Source organism: Bactrocera latifrons, unplaced genomic scaffold (assembly GCF_001853355.1).
Source record: "Bactrocera latifrons isolate USDA-ARS-PBARC rearing strain unplaced genomic scaffold, ASM185335v1 scaffold_17, whole genome shotgun sequence".
NCBI classification, from domain to species: Eukaryota; Metazoa; Arthropoda; class Insecta; order Diptera; family Tephritidae; genus Bactrocera; species Bactrocera latifrons.
Genome location: NW_017535185.1, coordinates 2,119,473 through 2,131,373, shown reverse-complemented (window position 1 = coordinate 2,131,373; position 11,901 = coordinate 2,119,473). Strand labels below are relative to the sequence as shown.

The 11,901-nt window shown below is 40.1% G+C and overlaps 1 protein-coding gene across 4 annotated transcripts in view; it reads right to left on the bottom strand.

Moving 5' to 3' along the window:
- LOC108966771 overlaps positions 1 to 11,427 on the bottom strand; it is a 47,177-nt gene extending 35,750 nt beyond the window's left edge. For all 4 annotated transcript variants that reach the window (XM_018929814.1, XM_018929812.1, XM_018929815.1 and 1 more), the window contains exon 1: positions 8,941 to 11,427. In XM_018929814.1, coding sequence (XP_018785359.1) covers positions 8,941 to 11,185 — 2,245 coding nt within the window. In that variant the 5' untranslated portion in view covers positions 11,186 to 11,427. The remainder of the gene's footprint in view (positions 1 to 8,940) is intronic.
- Positions 11,428 to 11,901: the final 474 nt, after the last annotated feature.

The window sequence follows — 11,901 nt, the reverse complement described above, 5'->3', positions numbered from 1 at the left end:
GCTAAACGCGCATCCGCTAAATTCTTAAGTGAGCGAAACACGCGCAAACCCTTTTAGCTGACCAAGCATCTTTGGTCACGTAGGCCGGCTCAAGCATAGGTTAGATTATAAAACTTAAAGTTAAGTGTTTTCAGTTTTGTAATAAAGCTCAACAGAAGCACATAGTGCTGCTTATAAAAAACGCATTGTTTTATTTTTTATGTTATACAATGTTTAGGTATGTATGTTGGTGTAAGCATTAACCCTCACTTAATGTCAACCGTAAATAATTTGTGGTTGAAGGTAAAAAAATACAGTGGCGAAGGCACATTAAAGTACGTAAAAGCTGCTCTTTGCAGTTTGAAATGTTAGTGGGAAACGTCAAGGAAGTCTTTCTACGAATTAACATAAAAATGTTAGCAATAATTAAAGGCAAGGAAAAACTTTCAGCATTCAGTTGCACTAGGACCATTGGTGCAATGAAGAAGAGTCTATAGAAGAATTTGTTTACAATCGTTAAATTCGTAGTATGGCAGCTATATGATATATTGAACCGATCTCAAAATTTTCCTCTGATATTAATACGCTGTTTCAGACAATAATACATACGAAATTTTGTGAAGTTATTTTGTCATATAAAAAAGTTGTTCATACAAGGACTTCATTTTGATTGTTCAGTTTGTATGGCAGCTACATGATATAGTGATCCGAACAGGAAGAGTTCTTCATATATTGTAGCGCTGCTCTATCCACTAATCCCTGTTAAATTTTGTGAAGATATCTTGTGAAACAAAAAAGTTGCTCATACAAGAACTAAGTTTTGATCGTTCGACTTATATGGCAGCTATATGATATAATAACCCGATATTAATGACTTATTCGAATATTATAAGAATGCCTTAAATAATTATCTGTGCCAAATTTCTTGATGATACTTGTCAACAGAGTTAAAAATTCCCTATTCCATCCCTTTATAACTCAGGCCACACTTCCGAATATTATTTCCATTTCAGTAACAACTTTTTTTTTACTCTAATTATATAATTACTATACAAATGTGACGTAATGAAGTTGCAATAAAATCAAAAAATAACAATAAACCATGAATAGACAGCAAATATCCGGACAAAATATTAAAGCTGCAAATGAGCAAATAATGTAAGCTGCAGGCTGCGCATGCGCAAACGCACAATTTCATTGAGGATCACAAAGCAACAAAAACAAACAATTTATATAAATGGAAAAGCAAGGCAGAGCTGTTGGACTATAAAAGCAACAACATGCCGTTAATTGTACTAAAACACTAATAACAAAAACAAAAATATTACAGTAATAATACTTTTATATTTTTAAATTTTTGTACTTCAAAAGTGTGCTTCATTTAATTCCTCTATAGCAGGGGGCAGCCAACACAATTACGTGTTAATTGCTGTGCTACTTATCGGGCAAATGCTAAGGTGCTCATAAAAAGAACAAAAACAAATTCAATGAAAAAAGCACTAAACAAACAACAACGCATGCCGCAAGCCGAAAAGGTATAAAAAAAACAACAAAAACAAACAAACCAAAAAAGCAAAAAATAAAAACAACAAAAATAACATACAACAAAAAAAAATACTACAAAAAAATATTATAAAAAAATAATAAATAAAAAATATACAACAATAAGACACTACAACAAATACAAACACCATCTGAGTTAATTAAAACCAGCAAACAATCAGTTATGTAGCATCTCCCGCTTTGTTGTTGTATGCAGCGTTTACTTTTTCTTGTTTTTGCTCCAGCAGTGGGAAAAAAGGTGTAAGTGAAAAATAATACGTAAGAGCATTTAATGGAGTTATATACGCATCATTTGCGGTTGATTTTCTAAGGTTACATGGCCAAATATAGCAAACAATTTATCACACATACTATATTCACATATTAACACAACTGAAATAACTGTGAAATGCAAAATGAAAAAAAGAATTAAACCGAGAAAAAATATTTTTAAATATAAAAATAAAAAAATCTTTACTTTGGCTACAGCGAACCTTTAATACACTTAACGAATACGAAAGGTTCCATACAGGCACTTGTTTTTGGACGATCAATCTAAAAACTTAAGAAATAATCCTTGCCAAATTTCGTGAAGATATCTCGACAAATAAAAAAGTTTTTCTTACATGGGCTGGATTTAGATCGTTCCGTTTGTATGGCAGCTATATGTTTTTGTAATTCCATCTGAACAATTTCTTAAGAGATTGTACCGCTGCTTATGATAATAACATATAACAAATTTTGTGAAGATATCTCAACAAGCAAAAAAGTGTTTCTTACTGAGCTGGCTTTTGAGCGGGGTTTTTATATGACAGCTATATGCTGTTGTGGTCCGTTTTGCAGAATTTCTCCAGAGATTATACCGCTACTTATGATAATAACATATACCAAATTTTGTGAAGATATCTCATCAAACAAAAAAGTTTTTCTTACTGGATTGGCTTTTGATCGGCCAGTTTAATTGGCAGCTATATTCTATAGTGCTCCGATCTAAACAATTTTTTCGCAGGTTACACCTTTGGATAATAATCCTTACCAAAATTTATGAAGATATCCTGTCAAATAAAAATGTTTTCCTTACAAGGTCTGGCTTTTGAGCGGCCAGTTTATATGGCAGCTATATGCTATAGTAGTCCGTTAGCGACGGTTCCTACAAATGAGGAGCTTCTTGATGAGGAAAAGAAATTTTCAGAATTTCAGATTCATACCTCAAAAACTGAAGGACTAGTTCGCGTAGCTATATATAAAAATTTTTTTTTTTTTGTTTTTGTTGGTCTCCTGCGTTTCCTTCTTCGTATTACAGACGTTCTGCCAAACTCAATATTCATATGTATATTTTTTGTTGGTCTCCTGCGTTTCCTTCTTCGTATTACAGACGTTCTGCCAAACTCAATATTCACTGTTTAGGGTATAAAAAAAACCAATAACCCACAGAAACATACATGTTTACTAAATAAAAGCAGTTACCAAAAGGTTTGCTGCTAGAGATCAAGCAATTGTCTACTTCTTGTGGCTGTGAAAAGACAGCAAACTCGCCTTTTCAACACTTTAGCTTGGAGCTCGGCTCATTATTTCCTCAAATTGCCAACTTAAAAGCATCATAAAATAAATTGTCTACTATGAGTTGCTGTGAAGGTTTGTCGAATTTTTAAATTATTTTAATAATTTTAATAACTCCGCGCCGAAATTATCTTGTATGAAAGTTAATTAATTTATGCTCAGCTTACAAAACTGTGGGGTCAAGGTGTGTTCCATTTGCGTTAATTAGACTGTTACTGTTGTGCTTTAACGTTTTATAAAATAATCATAAATTTATAATTTAAATACATAATAATGATGTAACCTTCTTGAGCTGCGGCTCTCTTTAACCGAAGTTCAAAGCGATTAGTCGATTAGTGAGGATCTCGTAAAATTATATATATAATTACGAAAATAATTTGAGTTTTGAAAAATCTTTGAGATCTAAGCTTTTATAAAATAAAAAAAATTATTTTTTTCCAGTGTAAAATGCCCACTTAAATTGGATAAAAGTAGAGAAGGAGCAAGTCCTTGAGCTTGCTGAACAAAATTGATTTAGCTTACAGCAGGACTGCTTGACTAAGTCAAGTTTATTTAGTTGGAGCAAAAAAATTTTTACTAGTTGTAAATGATATTTTGAACCATCAGCATATATCAAGCATTCTTGGAAAAAAGCTGAAATTTCAATTTTTATACCCTGCACATAGTACTTCAAGTTCACCACACAGTTCCTTTTGCAATCAGCTCAAGTATTGCCTAATTTATGTCTTAAATGCCAGAACGCGCACAGCAACTAAGCTTTCTAGATGAAACCCCAACCTAGCTAGAGCTGTGCTAATGAAGCTCTCGTCATATTTACAGTTAATCAGTCTAGGTGCTAGACTTACCTCACTCAAAATAGACTCAATAAATCTGATTTTTTGAAAAGCAACAAAGGAAAGTGCTCTCATCTCTAACGATTTGTCACATTCCTTGTTTGTAAAGAAAATATTTGCACGATTTGCACATAAAGACGCCAGCGCTATAACAACAACAAATATTATAACATCATTAGCTCGCACAAACCTATACGGGTGCAACGTAAAACCTTTGAGTGTGCTTTTAATTTATTTTCTCTGCGCATTGTTCATTGTTTAGCGCGAATTGTGAATTGAAAAGTGCCATGGGATTAGCGTGCCAATCAGAAAGCTGCCTTAGCCAGCAGGCGCAGTCCTGTTGTTATTGTTGTGTTTGCGTGCGTCACGGCATTGTTAGCAAAGAAACTCATGCTTTGTATGTAAAGCAATAAAATCGAAAATATAATCAATAAACTTGGCGGAGCGAAGAAGTAACGCTTTACACCCTTTATGTGCGCGCAGTCTTTAATACGTTTCTGACAAAGCGTGCAATTTTCGAAATTCCTACGTGGTGTGGCGTGAAAAGTAGGTCAGTGAATGCGTATGATTTCTCAGCGTATTTTCAATTTGCTATATGCCGACTGCACGAATTCTGTGCGCCGAGCGAGCAAGCGTTTGAACAAATGCAATTTTCACTTTCACAGGCGCCACGCCATGTAGCGCAGCGCGCGTTTCACTTTGTGTGCGCTGAAGCTGAATTTGATGGTTGAAATCAATGGAGAATAGCAATTAATGTTTAATTTGACAGCGAAGAAGCGACGCAGGCGATTGTTGTTGGCAGATAAGCGCGCTGCATTGTTTAAGCCTTTGTGCTGAAGTTATTTCAACATAAAGCAGTGTTAGCGATTCATAACAGTATTTATTTTGATTTTTTTTTTTGCGAATTTTTGAGTTGTTGCACCATTTTCACTTCAAGGTCAGCAAGTCAATTCAAGCGGCTGTAGTAGTAAATCAAATGGCTTAGCGCCAGTTCGACTTTTTCAATCGAAGTCGTGCATAATTATTTTTTTTTGTTTTTATTTTTTTTTTTTGAACAATTTGGTACAGTTTCAAATCGAGCTAAAGAGAAAAATTTAGGTTAGGTTATGCAGATTCTAGCAGGAATCTTGCATGGCCAGCTCAGATTCTACATACAGTTCCACAATATAAATGGCGCTAAAGAGATGACGTTATGTTAGATGAGATTTGGTTGAGAGGTTACTCCTAACAGGGATCACACTTGGCTTGAAACCTTTATGATAGCTAAAAGTCCTATGCAATTGCTCATGAGACCCTCACAAATCGAACAAAACCCACTTTGAGCTTCAAACTAAAGAAAGTACAGTTGAGTAAGCTTGGGAGGATGAGGATGATCCTAGCAGAGACCTTTCTTGGATAACTGAGAACACTGCTCCGAGGAATAAATTAATGATGCACCAAACCACGCCTATTGCAAAAGGCAAAAAGCAACACCTTGATTTTTGAGTGGTTTTGGCGGGTTGTTTTTTGGTTTCGGCTCGTTTTTTTCTCTCCATTCCGATAAATGTTGACTTTTCAGTATGTCAAGCTCATGAACACATATCGCATCGGCAGTCTCCATGAATGTGAGATCGGAATCCGCAATCAATCAATTAATTCTATTCAAAGAGACCGACCGGTACTCTTTTTGAAAAAAATTCAGTTTCATCGGGACGAGTCGAGCAAGAACGCGTTTCATACCCAAAATATATGCACCAAAATCAGTCAAATGGACTACCGAGAATTGTTGAGCTCTTTACCCATCTGTCCAACACTTGCATGAAGATTTTTAAGCACCATATCCTTCACATTTCTAATATTTACATCAGTTGAAAAGGGTCGCCCTGAACGAGGCATGTCTTCAACAATTTTTTCGACCGTTTCTGAAGTTGTTGTACCACTCGTAGACTTGTGTTTTTGACAAACCGCAATCACCGTAAGCCTTTTCCAACATTCGCAACAATTTCGCACATGAAATTTGATTAGAAATACAAAATTTGAGGATAATTCTATGTTCGTCCCTTTCTATGTCTGTTTTTGAGATAACTATCGGAAATTTTTCACATGTCCTTTTCTTCCCAAGTAGCTACTTATTTGTCGCAACCACCTATATCCAACCACTATAGCATATAGCTGCCTTACAAACTGAACAATCGCAACAAAATCCTTTTATGGAAACCCTTTTTATTTGAAGACATATCTTTACGAAATTCGACATGGCTTATTTACTATGATAACGGTACAATCTGCGCAGAAATTGTTCAGATCGGACCACTATAACATATAGCTGCCATACAAAGTGAGCCATCACAATCAAGATCTTCTATGGGAACCCTTCTACTTTGAAGCATATTATAGCTTCTGAGCTTAATCAGATAATGAGACAGCAAACAAGCACAAAATAAAAGTTAAGCGCTGCCTTTTTTATTTGTTACATAATCTCTGCGCTGAGCATATGTAAATCCCATTTTGATACAGGCATACAGACTTTGCTGCCTTTCTGGTATTCATGCGTGTCTTTGACTCATTAAAAGGGCTTAAGCGTGCAGTTGACGATAACAAGAAAACAAGAAAGGGCAACAACAACGCAGTTTAACTTACGAACAGCGCAAGATTGATGAAGAATGTAGAACGTTCTTGAAATAAGTAGATTTTCTAATTTATATTTATTTAAAGCTTAAAAAGCACGAAAAAGCGTAAATTTATTGAAAGAGCGATGTGGAAAAGAAGTGAGAAAAAATACAAATAAAAAATAAAATGACTAACAACATGACAGCTGTCATGTTTGCGCGCACGAAACGCTGCTTAAATACGCATAGAAAAAAAAATAAATCATTTTCTTTGCTGGCCACATGTACACGCATATACTTTCATTTATTATAATTAAAGGTTACCGCGCATGCGCAATTGGCTTGTAGTGTTTGTACGCACGCCAAGCTGCGGACTGAAAGGCAAGTGGAGAGTGGCACATTTGTAAGCGGAATTGAAATGACGCGCTTGCAAGCAAAACCATATGTTAGACACATGTATATATACATATATAGTATATTCACTCAGCGTCTTGTCAAACACACTAAGTCTCGTTGGAGCGTGCATGGGCGTGTGTGAAGTGGGAAAACGCTTTAAAATGCGGAAAAGCGCACATTTCCAGGCAACGCACGCACGCATACAAATTACACACTGCTGTGACCACACACACATACGCATATGCGCAGGCATTTACCGCTCGGCATGCCATGCTGCCGGCCATGCTTGGTTGCGCTGGCAACACGGCAGTCAGTCAAGCCAACAACAACAGCCGTGTGTAACAAAGTCACATGTAAATAAAACGCATGCATGCGACTACAACAACAACAAAACCATTTGTTGCTATTGTTGCTTGCTGAGTTGCCGTCTTGCCGACAGCAAAATCTCTCGTTTGACGAGGCGCCCGATGCTACGCTGTGACGTAGACGCAACATGTGAGTGACATGTTTTCTAAGCGCGCGGCGCATTTGAATAATGCAAGCATCAGCGGAATTAAGCAAAGCTGCAGTTAGGCCAAAAGGGGCAGCAAAGAAAATACGCCATGCAATTTGCAAACATTTTGTTTTGTTGTTATTATTGCTTTTGATTATATACAGAGTTTTTTTTAAGCTTTGCATTCATAGCTTTGCGTTGTGTTTTAGGCATTTCTCCGTAGGTTGTTGCTTTGCGTCGAGTACGTGCTACTTACGCGAAAGCATTGTATGGTAAAATCTTTTTCCGCTAATGCGATTTACTGTTGGAAAGTAAAGATCTACTCGCACTTTCATTTTTCACATTTTTTCACTTCACTGTACTTACATATGTCGGGAAAGCTAAGAGTATAAAAGTAATTATGGTAAAACCAATAGGCGGTAACCGAAGTCCTCTACTGCTCACCTAATATCTTTTTTCCTCAAGCCGCTTAGGATTAAAGCTCACGAACTATTACTGAAGAGTCTTTTCAACTAGTAGAGCGCTATCTCGCTATCTGTGTGCTCAAAGTTAGTCAAGGAGTGTCTGTTCTCTCTGGAAGTATCATCAAACATTTTTTTCATCAGACTGGTTTGGTTGTCTGGTCATAACGGAATCTCTGGGAACCGCAAAGTCGATAAGCTAGCTAGATTGAGCAGCCTTACGCTGCTCACATCAGTATGGGATCGAATTCCGTGCGGCAGCAGATCCGATGAGCTAGCCAGGGGCGGTAACCTCACCCCGCTCACATCGGTATGTTAACGAGTCTGCTGACAGCAGAGCCTTTTGGCCTAAAGGTGATCGCAGAAAATCTTCTGAAATACTTGCGCTTAGCAACGTTCATCTTACGGCAGTAGTTGGCGTTCTTACAGAACTTAGTTCAGTAGGCCAAAAGCTTCTGGGATCCTAATTATAAAAATAGGTGAAACCTATAGGAAAATAAGGTGAAAACATTCAATCACTTTATGCTTCATTGAACAGCCTTTGGAAGAGTCTTTGTCTATTCGTAAAGATCTAATATACAGGATTTTAAGGAAAAACGACGGACCGGCTCCCTGTTAGAATCGACCTCTGAACTTCTACTAACTTTACCTAACCACAGAGATGCGAACCGGCATTCTCTGAAATTTCTGTTATGATTGACCTCTTAACCTCACCTAACCTAACCTAAACTAGTAGAGACGGGACACACGGGCTGACGTTCTATGAAATCTCTGTTTGGATCGACCTCGCATTGCCACCTAACCTAACATAACATAGTAAAGGAAACGCACGGACTGAGTTCTATGAAATCCCTGTCAAGATCGACAATCTACATTACACTATAACATAGTCATTTCGTAACTTTCAACTCAAGAGAGTCTAAGCTCAGATGAGACTACTTCTTAAAATAAAAATTTAAAAAAACAAATGATAATATTTGCAGGAGCAAAACACACGCACTGCTGTGATGAATCTCATGGTTCCCAAAACTCATAATTAACTACAATTAAACTTAAATTAAAACTCTGCTATTTCATATATCACTCACCTCCGCCGCCTCCACCCAGACCATTCGAGCAGTGCTTCATGCTGGCGCCGTTCCCCGTATTTGTTGCCGAATTCTGCATGCCGCCGCCCATTACTCCGTACTTGATCGGCTTAAAGTGGAAGAATGAGGGTGAGTAACCGGAGCCAGCACGACTCAGCGAGCTGAACTGCTCCTCACGATCCTCCACGTACAGACCCTCCTTGCCCATAGCCGCCAGTTGACGGCCTTTCGGCATAAACATAACTAGAAAGACAGTTGCTGATGTCGCTATTAGACCAAAAGCAATACAAGCATCCTTATGGCGATCCGCCACCGCCAAACCGCACAGCATCCAGCCCAACCAAATGGGTATAGCGCCGCCAATGGCCAAACCAATGTAGGTGGCCTCGCGATAATTGTCGCGTATGCCACGCGATTTGATGGCCAACACGGCGACGAACACAATCAGGAAGACAATGTAGATGAGCGAAAAGAGCAGCTCCGAGAATTGTGTTTTGCATAACGGTATCAGCATCGTACCGGCTGCAGTGATACGTGCATACAGATCCGAGCCGAGACTGGAGCCGAGCGCTGCTGCGGACGGCCCATTGTTGGGTGTAGCGCTGTGTGGTTGAAAAAGCGCTGCGAAAGTATGCGCCGCAGATGTGGCGCTACTGGAAGCTACGGTTGGTGCCAACAGGCTATTACCAAGTATGGGTACACTTTGCGTATAGATCTCCGGCGGTTGTGTGAGTAGCCACTGTGTGCCTATGGCGACTTGTATGAGCACGGCGAAGAGCAACAGTAAACCTTGATAGGGTGCCGGTAGGTACACGCCACCATTGAGACTAATGAGGAAGACGCACTTGACGAGTAATGCCGCAAATACCAGCGCATAAGCAACACCCACGCCGAAACGTATTGCGCCACAGCTGAGCAGTGAGGGTTGCGCTGTTAACACGGCACCCAGTCCGGCGCAAGCAAACAGTCCCAACAGTAGCATCTGACCGAGAAACAGATGGCGGCGCGAAGGTGACGTACGCCACGCCTTGAACAGCACAAAAATCTCAAAGGCTGTCATCATTAGCATTGTGAGTGCGGCCAATACCAGCACGGGCACTACCCAAGGCTCCTTGCGCAGCCCAGTGAATGGCAGATGTGTGGGCACTATGGACGGTGGCAAGCCCGCGCTGATGCTATTCGCTGCATTCGAGATATTCAACGGCCGCGGCGCTACAATTAACACCGAACGTGGTCCAGCAGTCGGTACACCGGCAGGCGGTGGCTGTATATAGTCAGGCAGTACTGCCGCCTTAGCACCTGTGCGTGCTGGCGCTCTCGTTCGATGCGCGTTGGTTGGTAGTGGTGTGCTTGTTGGCACTACGAAGAACTCGGTGGACATGACTACTAGGCGATCTGCTTTCGAAATATTCGTGTCCTTACTGCTGAAAGTAGTGGAGTCTAGCAACAGCCCGCCGATGTTGGTATCCTCGCGTCGACTCAGCTGCTTGCCACGACGTTCTGCGGTCACTGGCGGTGCTGTATAGTCAGCTTGATGCACCTCCATTGTATACAAATCAGTTTTGGGCTCAACACTAACACTCACACCCACTTCGTTATTACGCGCTACATTCACTTCAGCAGTTGTGTTTGTGTTTGCGGCACGTGCCGTAACTTTCGCACTTGTAGCCGCGTTATTTGTATTAGCACTCGCATAACTGACCACATAATTACTTTTACTCAAAATACTATTCACTTGCCTTTGCCTGGGCGCCGCCACATTCGCTATCGCACCGGTCTTTTTGCGCAACGGCAACAAACGATCACCGAAACGCGGTTCGCGTGCCCCGTACAAGCCCATGGCTCGAGCCCCGGCTTGCGTGTTCAGCTCTTCACTCCCGGTCGTGTCAACGACGTAGTTCAGCCCATTTGCTGGCGCATTGCCTAATATAATAAAACACCAGCACAGCAAGGTCATGGGCCATATGGCGCGCTGCCATGAGCCGCGTTGCGGAACCACATTTATCGCGTGCGTCATCTTGAGCTTTGTCGTTTCAACCGTCTGCCGGCTAGTCACTTTCTTCTTTATGGCATGCCGCGCTGTTTTGCACACATTTTCGCTTGGCACATTCACATACGCGCTCGGCGTTGGCTTTTCACTTAGGTTCTCGTGTTGGCAGCCGTCTAACGACCGTGCCACTCGACGGAGCATGCCCAACTGTTGCTGCGCGCACACACAGTCTGTCGTTGCATCGGTTGCATACATACAAAGCGACACAGCCTAATTGAACTAGTTACTGAATTCACTTGCCAACTCAATTATAGTATAATTTTTTTTCTTTTCACTTTAAGGCTCGTTATTTTTCGTAAATCGTAAGCACCGTTCAACTTGATTTAACTTCACTCGTTACTTGTTCGCGTGCAAATTGCTTGCGCTCTAACCGCCAACGTTTGTGCGCAATCCGCTTAACACGTCCGTTCACTTCGCTCGACTGCCGCAGACTGTCTGCGTGTTGTGCGCGTTTGGACTACTGCACTGTGGCCAGCAACTTTGGTGTCTTCTCGTCGAAACTTGGTGTTTGGCCAATTGTGTTGGAACTTGTATGGTGTTGCAGCTGGCATGTTCGAACCAAGTTTCAGAAGATGTGAGCTGTTGCTGTGGTTTCTTTTGAAAACCAATCTTCAGCGGTGGGGAGACAATTTGTAGCTAATGAGCCCTAATTGAAGTTATAATGTTTATGCAGAATTTATATTATAATTCGAAGTGGCTGTGGTTGAAATTGACCGACTTAATGAATTTGTGGTGAAATTAAAACGCTTCGGTGAACTATGAGGTGTTGGACCTTAAGGAGTTTTTGGGTAACACAAAGAAAAAATATCTGTCCAACTGAGAGGATCGATTTTTTAATGAAGCCCACCTGAACTAACCCTATCTCAACTAACTCTGATGGGATGAGATTTAGTAATCGCTTCTCATACTTC